Below are 17,412 nucleotides of genomic sequence, written 5' to 3' on the forward strand. Positions count from 1 at the left end.
ACACACGACACACGACACACGAGACACGAGAATGAGACACGAGAATGAGACACAAGACACGAGAAAAGACACGAGACATGACAAGACACAAGACAGGACACGAGATACGAGACACGAGACAAGACACGAGATTCGAGACATCTGACAAGATACCTGATAGATTACGCAGGGCGCAATACCAACAGTCACAAGTCACAAGTCACTACATTCAAAACACGAAAGCGATTATCTTACAAAATGCAAAAGAAGACAAAAATAAAAAAGAATATCCAAGACACAAATTTCAAAATGCCGTATGGAATCAATGTGGTGTTTCTGGTTAGTTAAGTATATTTTCTATAGATACTTATCAGATACCAGTGCAGGTATTTCCGTCGCCGTGAAATCCATCTTTGCATTCGCATTTGTACATTTCCCCAGTGCTGTTGCATAAAGCATTAACATCACATCTGAGACCCTTCATAGTACACTTGTCTATTTCTAAAGAAATGCAAGAAAGTACAGTTCAAATAGGTCAAGTTAGATGAACTTGAACTTGAACTTTTCAGTTAAAAAATATGTTTTAAATACGATTTAAGATTGTTTGTCCCCGCCACTAGTAACAACTAATCTAGGAACAAGGGTTGGTAAATTACCCTCGGATGTTTTCCCGTAATTTTGAAAAGCCGGAGGATTTACTCTATAATTTAGTAGTTGTTCATTTATCCATTGCGGAAATTTTGATGTGTCAACCAGGAAAATATTTATGATAGTAAATGGTTTAAACCCAGGAGTATCAGTAGTTAATATAGTGTAATCGTTCGAAGGAGAGTAGTACCCAAAAGAACTGTTGTTGGTGACTGACGTTTCGACAACCTGAGCGGAAGTCATCTTCAGAGTAAATTAAAGGAGAAGTTCACTCCAGAATGGCCATTTATTTTTTTGTTTTGTTTGTCAAAATGCCTGCTTGTGCAGCTCCATGTTTCTTAAACAGAGCTCCAAGAGATACAAAAAACCTTTCACCGTCTTTCAATATCTAAAAGAAACAATGCTCACGAATGGATTATAAGAATGGGCAGAAACGAAAAATTCCTGGCAAAGCGGCCATAAATATTTGTGTGTTCCGAAAACTACACGGAAGACTGCTTCGAAGGAGATCACAGATACAGTCTCCTGAGTGAAAATACCCACAAAAAAAGAAAAAGGCAGACGCAATACCAACCAATGTTACGATTATGCTATTTCACTTTTTTACTTTATTTCAGGGAGGATTTTTAATCAACCAGAGAAACTCTCTGTTGTTTTTGTTGACTTCGTCGTATTATCTCGATTAAACGCTGGTCCCCGATTAAACGCCGGCTTCGTATAAACGCCGGCTTCGTATAAACGCCGGGTCAAAACTGCTAACTTTTAAATAAACCCTGGGGGCGTTTGATCGAGGTCCCGGCGATTATTTGTGGTCAAGCAAACAAGTAAATATATCCTTTTCAGTAGCACTGCTACGACAAGCTGGTACGGTCTGCTACTTTGGTAATTTTTTATAATGTTCAAGGAAACGTCCGGCGTAAAATAACTAGGATGGATACTGTAAACAAAACGAAACAGCAATGTTCGCGTTCATGTCGTCATGACTGACGCGAACAGTGGAGGAGGACGTTTATTACCGCGAAGGACATTGGCGACATTGCCGTTTATGGACTTATTGGTTGTTTATGTTATGTTTGTCACAAATCTTGATTGCAACATACACGTACCGTATGCAATACTTCAACACTGGTAACATGATCATCCTCGAAGACCCAGAGACAGATTGTCGAGCGGGACGACGAGAAAAATCGAGGGTCTTGAAGGAAAAAGTCGCAGAAAATTGCACTTCGATAATGAACGTACTCGATCGGACCCCGATTTAACGCCGGAACACACAAATATTTGTGTCCGCTTTTGAGCAATTGTTCTTTAAATATTGAAAGACGGTGAAAACGGAAATACCTCTTTTTGTATTTCTTGGAGCTCTGTCAGAATGGAACTGCACAAACAGGCATTTTGACAAACAAAAGCCACTACAAAGAAACAAGGAGTTTGAAGTAATTAAAATTTTCCCGCTCAAGTTTAGGCTGAGCTCTTTGACGTCACGCATACATTAACAGCTCCAAGATGGCGGCGTTCAGTTGTCAAGTTTTGGGCTACTTCAGAAAAGGATTTCGTATGGTTTAAGCGCTCGCTAGAAGCTGAAATTTTGGTGAATAACTTATCTTTGCATAAACTTTTTATTGGCGTAAAAAAAATTAATGGCCATTCTGGAGTGAACTTCTCCTTTAAGTGTAAAGTTGTTTACCGCCGATGATGTTATAAGTCTAGTCCGTTGACAGACGCCTATCAACAGATGTTAACAACAACCGGCAACTTACAATAGACTAATTCGCGAAACAAACAAACAAAGAAACGGACCGCAAACAGAACGATTAATTTGACCAACAAAAGACGGATCGAAACTGACCAATTACTTGATTTTAACATCACGGCAAAACTGACCAATCAGCTTCAACGGACCAAACTTATAACATCATCAACTGAAATTGACTTCTGCTCAGGTTGTCGAAACGTCAGTCACCAACAACAGTTCTTTTCAGAACTACTCTTACCCGGACGATCACACTACTAGACGAACTATAAAGGTGAACTATTAGGTAGACTTCAATGACGCTTTCGAAAGTCCAATTAAAGTGTGACACAGGTAACTACATTTGCGTTTGTCTCACCTGTTTCGCAGTGCTCTCCTGTATAACCTGCTTGACACAAGCAAATGTATCTCTTGTCTGTAAATCCGTTCAGACATGTGGCATTATTAAGGCATGGGTCACTGGAGCATGGGTTCTGATGAGAGAAAAGAATGACATTTCAGTTTATTTTTTAGCTTGAGTCATCAAACCAAACCAGAACTCAAAACACAATCGACTGTTATTTCTGACCTTAGTGGCCCAATAAAGAAATCCTTTTTGCGGCTTTAGATCTTCACGGTGTTGATTGTGGTCAGAGTTGCTTAGCTGGCAAAGCGCGACGCCGTCATTTGCTGGCAGGCCAATGTTGATAGACACACATGTACTTTCCGCGCTGCATAGAGCACTACATTCAAAACGTACGTCATCAATTGCCACAGAGATGTTTTCAATCACGTGGCCTTGCAGAGCAAAACCATCCACTGGTTTGTCAAACCTTAGACTGCGGCAGCCAAGATCTGCAAATAATGAGAGTTTATATTCTAATTCACAACAACGTTGTATTCAAGACACCAACACCAAACCAAGACACCGAAATTGCATGCATACTTTTGAACCTCACAATTTTCTGTTGTCGAATACTTCAAGTAATGACGTTTAAAAGAGGAAACAATTTAGAAATTCTGAACAAGAGTATTTGTCGAACCACAGTGCAAAAACTTCGCCCGAGATTGAACCCATGATGCAAATTATTAGTTTCATGTAATTTCTGAAAAAATGCAAACAATGTCTCATATTTTCAAATAAGATATTCAGACTTTCATTAAAAAAATTCTGCGCATTGTGTAATCTGTCTAGCATAACACAAATACACTAGTTTAGCCATTGTTTGAAATGTTACATTACCGAGAGAGAGATATAGTTGATGATGTTTTATTTTCATATCTTTTGGTTTCCTGTGCTGACCTGTGCTTTGTGGTAATTCTGAAAGCAACAGGGTAGAGGCGCATAGAAAAAAGCAGCTTGGAGGAGGGAGTGGTTTTTGGTCGTTTACTGGGGAAGGGGCTTTAATATTCCGTCTAGTAATTTGAATATTGCAAACAAATCATGAAGCCGCCATAAAGAAAACAGACAGTCTACTCACCATGGTGGTCAGCAAGCGTGGAACAGTGAAGCCAGCCTCCCCAAAGAACAGAAAACAAAAGGAAAGACAGCGCTTGAAAAGACTGACAGCCTTTCATTTCTCAAAGCTTCGTCAACACAGCAAACTCCCTTATTCACAGTGAATAGCCTCTTGAAGAAGCTCAAGTTCAAAACACAACTCTACTCGGGGGACGTAAATGGTATTGCACCAATAATCAGTGATTCATGATTCTTGTTTCTGTTGATGTAAACAAAACAATGAATGTTTACAATGAATGTAGTGCATAGTGCCCACATTCAAGATGTCTTTCAGAGAATTTCGTTTTTCCGCTTCGCGGCTCGGTTAATATCCACCACATTCACCGACACTGAGGTGAATAATTGTTTTAGTACATACCACACAAGTAGAATAACTAGCGGGCCAAAACATTACTTTCAGTAACCAAGCGACACGGGAAGGCATTTTGTATTTCTCCAGCTGCTCGGAGGTGAATAGTACTTTGCTAATCACCTCCGGGTTAACCAATCATGAGAGAAGCACTATTTACTTGAGTAGTATATACTTAACCCTCGGACGTACAAGCAAACTCACACCCCCACCATCGTACAAGGGGGGGGGGGGTGGATGGAACCCCTCCCCGGAGTTTTCGTTATATTAAAGTGTAGCGAGATTATTTTACACTGATAAGAAAGCCCTTAGCTTACTCTACAAGATGACATAATTTTAATTGGCTGTGACGTCATATGACGTCACGTGACGTCATTTGAGCCGCCATCTTGGATCCGCCATCTTGGATTTCAACATTTTCTTAGAAAGTCACAAAATAACGGAAATTGATGCAAAATCAAGCCAGAATGCTTATGGAATGTAAAAATAAACAAATCTTGCACTTCTGTTCCAAAAAACTGGAAAAATAAAGAAAAATGTTAAAAATGACGATTTTTGGCAAGACCTGCCTGTATTTATGACGTTGCCATGGCAACGTCAAATATCGTGGACACATGGTTGACATATCAAAGTTTCTGTAAAGGATGAAAGAACAGCTACTTAAAGTTTCAGCATTGTAGATTAAATCCTCTTTTCAAAATTTGGAAAAAAACCTTATGGGGGGGGGGGGGTGGCATCCACATGTTTCACATGTTAAAAACTAGACAACTTCTCTTACAAGATCTTATCTTCAAGCGAAAAATTAACACAACCGTAATTACCGAAGAGGTTTTGCCAATCAGTGATGCTGTATAATAAATATTTATGCTAAAAGCCTTTTACATGACCGCAAATAAAATTTTGGAAAGTTGTGATAGATATTTAGCGAAAATAAGCATTTTATACAAGGAAAAAGTAAGCCGAAGTACCTCTCACGTCGGAAAAGGGGAAAAGAAAATGAAATTTAAACGGCCTGCTAAGCTTAAACTGGCGAAAAATAAAAGCTAATAATTACAACACTTGAAACTCTGCTTGTAGAACGAATGCAGAACTACAAAGCAAAAATTTACTTACCTGAATAAGTTTGCAAAGTAAACCAGGCCAATACCAGAAACTTGGGAGAAAAAAAAAAACACGCACAAGAAAGATGGTAATTTGAGCGCTTACTTGCAAAGATACTTAAAACATGGCAGCACTTGGAGCTGAGTAAGGGAGCGACTTTAAAATATTGGAGCACGTACATGTACGTAAGCGTAAGACAACTACGACTTCCATTAAAATGGTGAATATAGAATAGGTTGTCTAAAAAAGCCAGTCAGGTTTGGAAAAACGACACTTCCCAAATAACAATTAACAGATGGCAACATCTGGAGCTGTGGAGAGGAGAGACTTTAAACTATTGGAGTATGTGCAGCTACGTGCGAAAAGCGAAAGACAGCTACGACTTCTATCAAAATGATGAATGCATGTTAAGTCTTCTTAACAAGCCACTGAGTCAGGTTTGTGAACAACCGACCCTTCCCAAATAACAATTAACAGATGGAAACATCTGGAGTTGAGGAGCATGTACGAAAAGCTAAAAACAGCTACCGTGACTTTCTTTCTTGTCTTAGTAACTCAATCAGGTTTGAAAAATCGAGACTTCTCGGAATAACAAAAGGAAAAAAGAACAGAAAAGGAACATTACAAAAGAGAGAAAAGCAAGCTGTTCAAGTCCGATCTGGAATGAAAGTAAGTCTTAATATATACGCGGTACTTAGTGGCATTTCATCACAAGGGTCTGAAATCTTCGCTTTGAGTTCCCCATGTGGGAGAACTCATTTGATTTATTTGGACTTGGAGTGAGCATTAGGCTGAATCTTCGTGGTGGTAATTTCCCCACAAGGGCCAACAAGTACATTTAAAGTTTCAAAGTGTCCGTTTTTGGTAAATCTGGATTGAAAGTAAGGTCAAAGGCCACAAATCGCAAATTGAGCTCCCCATGTGGCATTTTCTCATTTTCTTTGGAGCTGGAGTGAACATTAGGCTGAATCCACGTGTTAGCGTTTTCCCAAAGAGGTGCAAACTGTACATTTCAAATGGGCAGTTTTTGGTGTATCTGGAATAAAAATAAGAGGCTTAATCTACGTAGTAGCATTTCATTAAGTGCATCTGTCACAGTGAGCCGACCAGAGCCGTGAAAATTAAAATAACCGATTTCGACGAAAGTTGGTGTGGTTGAAGTACTTCTTATGGCCATTAACGTGACACAGTTTAAAATTTGTCAGACCTTTATATGACAAAAAAAGTGAAGGTCAAAGGTCAAGCCTAAACTGTAGGCGATTTATCGCCTTCAAAAAAGCAAATATTGACAATTTTTAAACATTTTTTTTACAACTCCAAGACGCAAGGAATCAAAATAAAGTTAATAGCAGTGAAGAATAATGCAAACTGAATAAGACTATGTAAGAATTTATTTTGTATCTGAGGAATTTCATTTTCATAACCTTCGTGAATAACGTGTCCTAGTTGGTTGGTGTTTTTTGCCTTAAAAGTGGTGTTTTTTAAGATCTTTTAATTATGCATTCCAGCGTTCTATTAATAAAACGAATGCTCCGAGACAAAGATAAGGAGCTATATTTTAAGATAAAAAATAAAAATGCTCGGGCAATTTTGTTTTCTAGAAATTTTTCATAAGTACTTTTAGACTATTCAGCCAGCTTCGCGTTGCGTGACACTAAAGAAAACGGTGTTTGTTTCATTCGTGTGGAATATATTTATTTCGCTATAATGAGTATTCAGGCCTAAGGATGAGTAACATTATTTTATTATTTAGCAATACTTTTATAAGCGTGCCAAAAAGGTCCTTCGCACGTTTAAGGATGTGTCATTCAAAGTCTTCAAAAGGGTTTATAAACGACGAAATTATAAAGTCAATATTCAACAGACACCTCACCTCACGAAATTTATGCCTGCGGCCTTCAATTAATCCTTTACAATTTTCAGCTCTTTCTCGGTATTTTGTGCATATGTACTAAGGATAGATCTAGGAATGTAACAATCTTCCTTAAGTGGTTTACATAGTTATTGATATAATTACGGCGCGTGAGCCGCGGTTGTAAAGCGTGGGAACAAAGACCTCTCATTGGCTGAACTTGATTTTGCGTTTCGCAGCTAAATTTTACGATTGATAAAAGGAAAATGTTATTTGAATCCGTTTGTTAGTTATTTTCTAACCGAAAGGTAGCATATGCACAAGAAGTTTCTTAGATCTATATATTTTTCAACGATTTGACGGTGAATGCAGGAAAGAAAAGATGTTTTGTTCATTTGCGCGAGCGGCAAGCTCAATTCCTTGTGGCAATCGACAAGTGAGAGAAGGAAACGACGAACTTCTGCTGACTTCGCTGGAGACTTTGACAGCTCAACTTGAAACATGGAAAATTCAGGAAAAAGATTTACTTCTAAACAGAGCAGGTAACCGTTTTAAACGTAACAAGCCGACTGAATTGCCTTACTTTTGCACTTGAACTTCTCATAAATTAAACATCCGCTATTTACAAATTACCTGATATTAAAGTTTTAGGGTGCGTTTCTTTGGGAAAATCCAAAATTGGATCATTGATCTCAGATCACACGGATACTTTGCTCCCAAAGAAACGAAGAATCCGAAAACGGATTTTTTGCCATGACAACCCCGTAAACACATTTCGCACAGAACATAAAATATCAGCTCAAATTTATTTTTCGTCGAATGTATCCTAACTAAAATAATTTAAGCATACAAAATCTTTTACAAAAACCACACGTCGAAGTAGATCTTCTTTAGCGTTAAGCACAATGTGGCGAGAAAGCATCTGAGAGCGAAGAATGATTGCGAAATGATCAGTGCAAATTTCACTCGTGACAATTTCAAAAGGATACAACTTCCGGAGGCACACAGTGACTGTTCTAGAAAACCTGTATCCCGTTTAAAATGATACTACATACCTATCTGAAGCTACCGTTTCCTTTTATCGTGAAATATATTTGTATTTTGATCGAAAAAACCGCCTAAAACTTTCCGTATGGCCGGTGTTTACAAAGAGCGAACCTGTATTTTCACAGCAAAGACCGCTGGGCCAAGGTATCATGAATCCTAAAAATCCGGATTCAGATATGATCTGATGTATCCACTCGAAGTGTGGATTCTTCAGATCATTGATCCAAGATTAATCCATTTTCGGATATAGGTAAAGAAAAGCAAAATCCGTTTTTGGATCAAGAATCCGGATTTGGATTTTTCCCAAAGAAACGCACCCTTAGACTATTTTATTCCTAGAATTGAACCCTGAACAAAAATTAAATTAGACATACTTGATATTATTTTAGGCATTCAAGATGTAAATGATGAACAAAAAAATGTCTTGACAATATGTTCGGCACATCGCTTTGAGCTTGCCAAGCACTGGAGACCTTCAACCGCTTGCTGTCATCCCGAACATACTCAAAGTACTCAGAAACGAAAGGTTTCAATTCCTGATAGATACATCACACCGGATATGGCGAAAGAAATCATGTTAATGTATGGTTTACACTGTATTATTGGATCCCGTAAGTGTTTCAAGTAGTATCTTGTAATTAATCTGTGTATATTTGTTCGGCGCCGTTACACTTGCCAATGTTTCATGCAACATGTCTCGCATTTTTGTTGCGCCTTTGCGACAAGTTCCAGGAGGCGTTACAAACTCGTGTAAGGTGTTACAGCGTTGTTGCTCGTTATTAAAAGAGGCTTTGATTCCTTTCGTGCAAGGCTTGCTACATCGTATACCGAAACATGTCCATTTGAGTGGATGTCACGGAAGTTATTTTTGCGTGTAATCTATCGCAGCGAGACAAGTTGCAAGACAACTCGCCTCGTGCCACCGTGCCCGAAAGTTGCATACGGTAAACCAGCAACCCCCGGGGGGGGGACTCCCATATCAAACAGACAGGGATGCTCGTCGGAAATTTTGAATTAAACCCCGAAAGGAGACCAATCTGGGCGTTACTCACTCTTCTTTGACCCCTAAAAGATACCTTTTTAAAACATTTTTAAACTAAGAGTCCAAAATCCGAAATTTACACCCGCAGGCGAGACGACGAGCATCCCAGTCTCTTTGATATGGGAGTCCCCCCCCCCCAACCCCCGGGCCAGCAACGCAGGGGAAAGCAGAACAAAATAATGTCTCTTTTTTGCCAGACACTGATTTATTGTCAGTTCGCTCACTACACGCGCTCTCTCCCTAAACTTCTTTATTCACCTATATACATTCTTCACACACTTTAGGGGGTTGGGGTTAGGTGCGGGGGGGTACTACTTTTTTATAATTGTATGCTATGACGGTAGTTGCCAGTAGGTGGTGTCGAGTTTGTAAGGGGAATAGGGTCCCTAACTATGTATAAACATTTCTGCTTTTATCAATGTTGAGGCGTGTTGTGTTATCTGTTAGGGGACTGGGATCAAACATAAGACCACATGGTCTAACTATCCAACCAGGCGTAGTAAAAAAGATCAATATCGTCGAATTTTCTTCACAATCTGGCATTTTTTAATGCTAGCTTGACATTCTGCATGGAGGAAAGGAGATGTTATACAGTTTCTTCTCTGATCTTTGGGAAGGTAGATTTAGGTTAGATTGAGAGTGTGCTATCATTCGCGGAATTAAAGGAAGCGTAAACAACGCATGTACCGCCACCCTTATGTTTTTGGTCAACGAACTTAAACATCTATCCGTTTATGTGAAATATGAATCTTATACCCGTAATTTGTATACATATCATAGGTGTGTGCCGTCAGTGTCGGGAAAAGCACGCTTGTTATCTGAAACAATTTAAGTCTTCACAGCAGCCATCTTCAGAGAATATTGCAGCTAAGAGTATCACACCCCGTAAAAGGTTTCCTATTCCACCTGAAGTGTTAAGCAGCCCGTCTGGTATGGAATATTCTTTAATAAGCGATGAAGATTACAAACAACCACTTACACCAGCCACTGCAAAAACAGCCTACAACCAGTATGTGTACAAATTACATGAAGCGACTGGGATAAGTGAGCCATTTAGACATCTGGATTCTGTTCTTATGAAAGAGTGGAACGATTTGCACCCTCGTACTCAACATCATTATGCATCGTTCGCTAAACAAGGAGTAAGACCAGTTTTGGAATCAATTGCCCCTGGCCAAGGTGAAGAGCTTTGGAATTACTTGAAAAACAGTTCAATAATGGGTCTTGGCAACAACGATAACGACGATGAAGATGAAGAACTTTCTCTTAACACCCTCTCGGACAGCACTTTACGGAATCTCATTGATGCCTATAACAATGCACAGTCTTCAAAATCGAGAAAAGAAATTCTGTCAATATTTGCCCAAAATTTTACGAGAAAGCAATTGAAAGACCTTATTCCTGGTTTGACAGATTTCCGTATAAAGGAGGCTAGAAAGCATTGTAAAGAACATGGACCAGGCATTGCAGTGCCTACAGCTCCAATTCACAGGTTCTACCTCAGTGAAAACAAAGTTGACCACTTTTTAAGGTTCATAACAAGCGACATGATTTCGCAAGACACAGCATACGGTACTTCCAAAATTAAACTTGAAAGTGGAGTGGAACTAGTGGTTCCAAAACCAATACGAAAATTGATTCCAGCGCGAATCATCGCCCAGTACACGAAGATTTGTGACGAAAGTGGATTTAAACCGGCCAGTGTAAGAACTTTGTTCAGAATTCTTGAAGTCTGCCCCGCATCGACAAGAAAATCTCTTCAAGGTCTGGACAACTACACTGCGGACGGATCAGAGGCATTTGAAAATTTAGAAGAAGTTATCAGCAAGCTCTATGACGGAGGAATGCCCGATAGTAAGGCTGACAGGCTGCGTTCATTGGCCCTATCTTGCAAACGTTACCTTAAGCAGGACTACAGCACACATGTCGTGAACGATTCAACAAGCGACAATTTCTCTGTGTCTCCTGACCATTGTCGATTCTTTGCACTAAGCGACCCTAAGAAAGAACAATTGAAGCAGAGCTGTACACATAGCCACTTACTCGAGTGTGATAGGTGCCAGGAACTACGTGATCTATTTTTGTCGTTAGAGGAGGAAATAGGAAAGATCTCTGAGCAGTGCACCATGGCTAGTGACGACATATGTGATCTTCGTTTCCTGCTGGATGACAGTAAAGACAAGATAGAACAATGGAAAGCTCACATTTTGAGAAGTGTGAATCAAGAGGAGGGAAAGCAGGAGGTCCTTGATCAGTTACAACCTACTGAAGCCCTTTTGGTGGAAGATTGGGCGATGAAATTTTTGCCACTGCACTTCAGGGAAAAATCAGCTGAGTTCTATGGAAAGCGTGGTATCAACTGGCATGTCACAGCAGTGATACGAAAAACACAAGAATGCTCATTATCAGTAGACGTTTTTGTCCATGTCTTCGACAGTTGCGATCAGAACCAGATCACAGTGGCTTCAATTACCCAGAACACGCTCTTTACACTTAAAGAGCTGTATCCGGAGCTAACAGGAGTTTATCTAAGATCAGACAACGCCGGTTGTTATCACGGGGGATATCTTTTGACAAGCCTCCCCAGTATTGGTCATGAAACTGGCATCAGAGTCATTGGCTATGATTTCAGCGAAGCTCAACATGGCAAAGATATGTGCGATCGAAAGACAGCGACAATGAGGCAACATGCAAGACGCTTTGTGGCAGAGACGAAGACCGACATTCTGACAGCGCGTGATCTAAAAAAGGCCCTGGAAAGTAATGGTGGAGTGAAGGGATGCCGAGTGAGCGTCGCAGAAATGCCACAGCGATCCAGCCAAATTGACGTGAAAAACGTGAAAATAAAAGGAATTAGTCAGATTCACAACATTCGTTACGAAGAAGGTGGCATGCGCTTTTGGAAGGCGTTTGACATTGGAAAAGGAGAACGCATGTTACAAGACGATATGCCATCAATTGAAATTCCAAAGGTTAAGGTACTACAGGCCTTTCCGGAAACATGCCGTTCCAGCGGAGCAATGGCAGGGAGTGCCAAACACACTGAAGGGGAAACGGCATCTCCTACAGGTACTGAAGAAGTTGAAACGGATACGTTATTTGAATGCCCTATTGACGGGTGTATCTGCTCTTTCGATACTGAAACAGAGCTCCAGAGGCACCTAGATTTCGGTAATCACGTTCGTCGCTTACATAGGGAGTCTCAGTTTGATCACATAAGGCGTCGCTATGCTGATATGATAAATGACGAACTGTCAAAGCCACTTTTCGCCGCTAACTTTTCATGTGAGTCTGAGCAGAGTGGACAGGGGGTCAACAATATTACCATGGGATGGGCATTAAAAACACACAAGACTGCCCGGTTTTCTGAAACCGTTAAAGCGTATCTTAATGACAGATTCCTTATTGGCGAGGAAACAGGAAATAAGGCATCGCCAACTTAAGTTGCTCGGGAAATGCGCAGAGAACGAGATGTTAAGGGTAATCGTCTATTTGTTGGAAGTGACTGTCTCAGTTCTCAACAGATTGCATCATACTTTTCCCGTCTTGCAACAGCAAAAAAGAAACACGGTTCTTTAAACGCAGCTGCCAGTCTGGAGGAGGTAGAAGAATTTTTGGATGAAGAGCAGATGCAGGAATGCGAAGAGGACATCACACGTAGAAAGAAGGTTGTTTTTGGCAGCCTGAATTTGGAGCATCCCATCACCTACAAGTCCTACAACCTGTGCAAGTTAGCTGCAGATGGGAAACTAGAAAAGAAATTCAGTATTGCTGATCTGAAAGACATCTGCGACTTACTTGACATAGACACTGAGAACTTTAAGCGTCGTAAAGCCCCGTACAAGGATGCTTTAACAAATGTTTTAAGTTGTTGTACTTGCAATAGGAAGTAACATGGAATGGAGTACTATGATGTTGGACTATTTTGGCCACATTCTGTCTAAGAAGCTTAGAGTTTAGTTCAGCTAGGTACGTATTATTTAAGACATGCACGATGGCGACAACAAAGTTGCATATTGTGCTCGCTGACGTCAATTTTCGCCATTATTCAGATTGTTTTTCAATTTTCCAATAGTCCAGTGTTTTAGATACGAAGTATGACCAAAACATTAACACATTTCCGCATATTGACCCCACCCTATCGATCATACCCTCATGGTTTAATTTTCGCCTTCAAAAGATTTTAAAAATTAATTTCAGTTTCTTTTAAAACTATTTCAGGCTTTTTGTACGTAAAACTTATTTTTCATTTTTTATTCATTTTTGCAAATTTCTAGATATTTTCTAACAATCTTAAATTTTGAAAGTGAAGATTTTGAAGTTGATGACGTCATTTTGACGTTATATGACGTCACTGCTAAAACGTTACCACAATCAACCTACGAGGTTTAGGGCGCTTAGCATTCCAAAAAAGTTTCTACGCAATAGCTTAATTACTTTTGAAAGTAAAGAGGAGGCTCTTTCTGCCTCCCCTCCCCACCCCCTCCCCCTCGCCTTACCAATTCAAAACACTCAGGTTTTCAACGTTATTTGCAAAAAAAGTAAGAGAAATGATGAAACAGTGTGATTGTGACAGTAAATGTCTTGTCAAACGTTATGGTTTTTTAAATCTCATTTAAAACTTCTCACCGACAACAGGTTGTTAAAACATTAAAAATACCCATTTTTTTACAAAATAGAGGTAGAAGAAGCAGCGCATGAGATCCATAATATGCAATTGCCCAATAAGTTCTTCACAGCTTTTTAAAGCTGGGGCCATCTTCTTTACATCCATATATGAATGGAAGCCCAAAATTGCTGGAGCATGGAGAAGTGGCATTTTAAAAAAAGTGAAAATATGCTGGTGTCTGACAATTAAAATAGATACTCACTTTTGACCACCCCTGAATATTTTACCTTGATATGGCAGGCAATTTTAATGATATTGCCTAAGAGCATATACCACCCCCTTTCCATATATTGCCAAAGAAGGATGCCTTCTTTTTATCACTTCATGAAAATAAATAATAAAATATGCATTATTTTTGTTATTTTTGAAGATAAAATTTTGTCCTCGGATCACGGAAAAAAGGCTGCCCAATTTCTTGGCTTATTAAAAGCAGCTAGTCAAACTTTTATGCTCATTGTGATCGGCACATGTAATGCTATCATTCCACAAAAAATAGTGGGAATCAAGGATTTCGAATTTCATAACCTCCATACATAGATGGTCGGTTTTCTGTGACAGATGCACTTAAAAGGGCAAAAAATTTCCATTTTGAGCTTTCCATGTAGCATTATCTCTTTCGATTCTTTTGGACCTGGAGTGAACATTAGGCTGAGTCCGAGTGGTAACGTTTTCCCAAAATAGGTGCAAACTGTACATTTAAGGTTTCAAACTGCCAGGCTTCGGTGTATCTGTTGTGAAAATTAAGCCTAATCTTTGAGGTGGTATTTCATCACAAGGGCCAGAAGTTTTCATTTTGAGCTGCTTGTGTGGCACTTTCTTGTTCCATTCTTTTGGACCTGGAGTGAACATAGGGCTGAATCCATGTGGTGACGTTTTCCCAAAAAGGCGTAAGCTGAACATTTTATGTTTGAAACTGCTGGTTCATGGTGTGTCTAGAGCGAAAAAAGACAACCCACGTGGTGGCATTTCATCACGAGGGCTAAAAATCTTTTTTGAGCTCCCCATGTGGCACTTTCTTATTATATTCTTCTGGACCTGTAGTGAAGAATAGGCTAAAGCCACCTGGTTTCGTTTTCCAAAAAGGTCCAAACTGTACGTTTTAATTAAAACGATAAAAATGCAAATGTGGCTTAAACTTTTTAGTGCAAATGCTGATTCAGAGTTGATTACGTTTCAAAGATTTCCGCCAATTGCAATCTGACTGTTTGAAATGGCGATTCGCACGAGCGATCGTGACAGTTTAACCTGCAATAAATAAATGTTAAGCCAACAGAAGAATTCAGTTTCGCCAGTTCACTTTCGTGATCGCTCGCGCGAAACGTTGTAGGATCGGAAGCCCCTTCAAACTTTGATTGACGGAAATCTTAAAACCTTTTCCGCGGGTGTTTTGATTTCTGCCGTCGCGTATCAATGCAAACAACGTTGGTAAACTGGTTTGCACGTTTGCAAGCGAACACTTGTGTTTGTTGTTTCCGTGTTTTCTATCGTTGTTTTGCAATATTTGATATTCACCTCTGAAAATTATACTAAAACAATTATTCGCCTCACTCGTCTCAGTGATTATTTAACAATAGTCACTTCTCCTTCAGCGAACAATAATATTGTACACTATAAAAGTACACTGGGTTTCAAAGATTCTTATCGTTTCCTGTCTTGGAAGCGCCGTGCCATAGCGTCATAAGCTTAAGCATAAGCACAAGAAAAAAGAATTGTTTGTTCTTCTTGTACGGTTATGTTTATGGCGCGGCGATACCTAGTGAGAACAAACAGCGTAAAAGAAGAATATAATAAATGTGTTCGTTTTTCTTATAAGCTGTTCTTGTTTTTACTTAATGCCCAGTAGAAACCAGACTGTCTTATAACTTTTTTGAGTCAGTTATTTGATGTTATTAATTGTCAAGCCATAAAAAACCTTTCTTACCTTTTTGGTAGCATCTTGTCTTGTATCCTTCTTTAGAAGTGTAGCAGGTGAGAGTCTAAATTTGAAAATTTTAATTAAGATTTTCACCCTTTCACTAACGTGTTGATGCTATGGTTACAAAATAAACAGAAGGTAATAATTGGGGCAGGCTGAAGAAAAAATGCTCACGAATCGCATGATAATTATGTCAGAGGCATATATTGCAACTGCTAGAACGACTTAACAATGGCGGCATTTCTTTTGGATAACCAGAATGACAGATGACAGTTATTAGAAATTTTCGGAAAAGGAATAACCATTCCCTTTTATCCTCTTGTTTAGACTGAACAGGTGTTTTACAAAATTGTTATACCAAACACAACGCATTTGATATTTTATGACTTTTCCTTTGCATTTCTAATGGACGTTTCAGGAGGGGGTGGATAAGAAAATAAATATTTTGTCTTTTACGGCGCCATTTGCCTACCGATAACAAATTTATGCAGTATAACGTAGTTTTAAGCTTGCGAATACATCTGCCTCTCTTCGCTTCCCGCTGGATTGGTGTTCTACGGGAAAGACGCCTAATCAGCGATGAAAAGAGGCCATATTCGAAGGCTAATCCCGGATTTACACGCGCGGACAATTTTTATGTGACAAATATATTTGATCGCGTGTAGATGACACAACATGTATTTGTCAGCAGTCCAAAAATAAGTGAGCCAGTAATGACCTTGGTCAGCAGAGATACACACAGAGATACACGCGCACAGTGCTCAGTGGGAGTTTGGGAGATTGGGGACGACATATGCTGACGCAATATTTGCCACATCTTACGTGACATAAAAAAAAAATCGCGATCGCCAGCTTGTCAACAAAAACATTTGTCACATAAAAACTGACCAACTTCTCTTGTCTACGTGAACAAATAATACCTTATTGTTACTTATTTTCGCGGGAACTTAATTTCGCGAAAATGGAACGGGCGTATTTCGCGGGACTTAAATTTCGCGATTTGGCCAAAAAAAGTACGATTAAAGGAACTAAATTTCGCGAAAATTGTCAAAATACTGGTCTACATTAACAAACAGTAAGTCTCAAAATTGAAACAACTGATTTTAATTTTCTACAGCAATTGTTTTCAATGACACTGAACAAAATCATATACGAAACTTAAACAATTTGACATGTTGCTGTCTTACAAATTAAAGTAGAGCTTTTTTGACGACTGTACCAAGATAATTATGTAGTAACTGACGGCAACGTTGATTAGTCATAACGAATTTTAAAGAAGGGTATTAAAGTTCGCGTCGTTATTTTTCGCGAGAACCTTTTTTCGCGGGTCTTTAATTTCGCGATTTTTTGAAAATCGCAAAAATCGCGAAAATTAAGTCCCGCGAAAATAAGTAACAATAAGGTAATTGCCGCTAACCGGCCGCGAACCAGTCAGAGTTGTTTTTTGTCGGATTGACAGTTTAGTCACAGGCAGACCACCCTATGTGTTTGTGGTTAATAATTGTTGACAAAGGTTATATATTGAAATCAATGGCGTGTTTGACAGATGTGTCAAATTT

The 17,412-nt window shown here is 39.3% G+C and overlaps 3 protein-coding genes across 5 annotated transcripts in view; 1 reads left to right on the forward strand and 2 right to left on the reverse strand.

Annotated features, from left to right (window-relative positions):
- LOC144665297 (uromodulin-like) overlaps positions 1-16,150 on the reverse strand; it is a 28,179-nt gene extending 12,029 nt beyond the window's left edge. The window contains exons 1-6 of one of the 3 annotated variants that reach the window (XM_078526521.1): positions 15,860-16,150; positions 5,341-5,380; positions 3,841-4,077; positions 2,949-3,214; positions 2,739-2,853; positions 358-480 (exon numbers count right to left, since the gene is read on the reverse strand). In XM_078526521.1, the coding sequence (XP_078382647.1) occupies positions 358-480; positions 2,739-2,853; positions 2,949-3,214; positions 3,841-3,937 (601 nt within the window). In that variant the 5' untranslated portion in view covers positions 3,938-4,077; positions 5,341-5,380; positions 15,860-16,150. Of the gene's footprint in view, positions 1-357; positions 481-2,738; positions 2,854-2,948; positions 3,215-3,840; positions 4,078-5,340; positions 5,799-15,859 lie in introns of those variants that run through there. The other 2 variants (XM_078526522.1, XM_078526520.1) reach the window with 2 other exon arrangements.
- Positions 1-17,412, reverse strand: part of LOC144665262 (solute carrier family 2, facilitated glucose transporter member 8-like) — a 112,264-nt gene that overhangs the window by 76,723 nt on the left and 18,129 nt on the right. The window lies entirely within an intron of this gene.
- LOC144666552 (uncharacterized) lies at positions 8,561-12,712 on the forward strand. Its single transcript, XM_078527970.1, has 2 exons — positions 8,561-8,838; positions 10,050-12,712. Exons 1-2 carry the CDS (start codon positions 8,787-8,789, stop codon positions 12,710-12,712), a joined length of 2,715 nt encoding a protein of 904 aa, XP_078384096.1. The 5' UTR covers positions 8,561-8,786.

This window comes from Oculina patagonica, chromosome 9, assembly GCF_052425735.1.
Source record: "Oculina patagonica isolate OP01 chromosome 9, crgOcupat, whole genome shotgun sequence".
NCBI lineage: Eukaryota > Metazoa > Cnidaria > Anthozoa > Scleractinia > Oculinidae > Oculina > Oculina patagonica.

What these genes read in the sequence shown, in the direction of transcription:
- LOC144666552 (XM_078527970.1), top strand. Translation starts at nt 8,787, where the DNA reads ATGGCGAAAGAAATCATGTTAATGTATGGTTTACACTGTATTATTGGA. An exon ending in ACACTGTATTATTGGATCCC is followed by an intron (nt 8,839 to 10,049) that starts GTAAGTGTTTCA and finishes TACATATCATAG; the next exon opens with GTGTGTGCCGTCAGTGTCGG.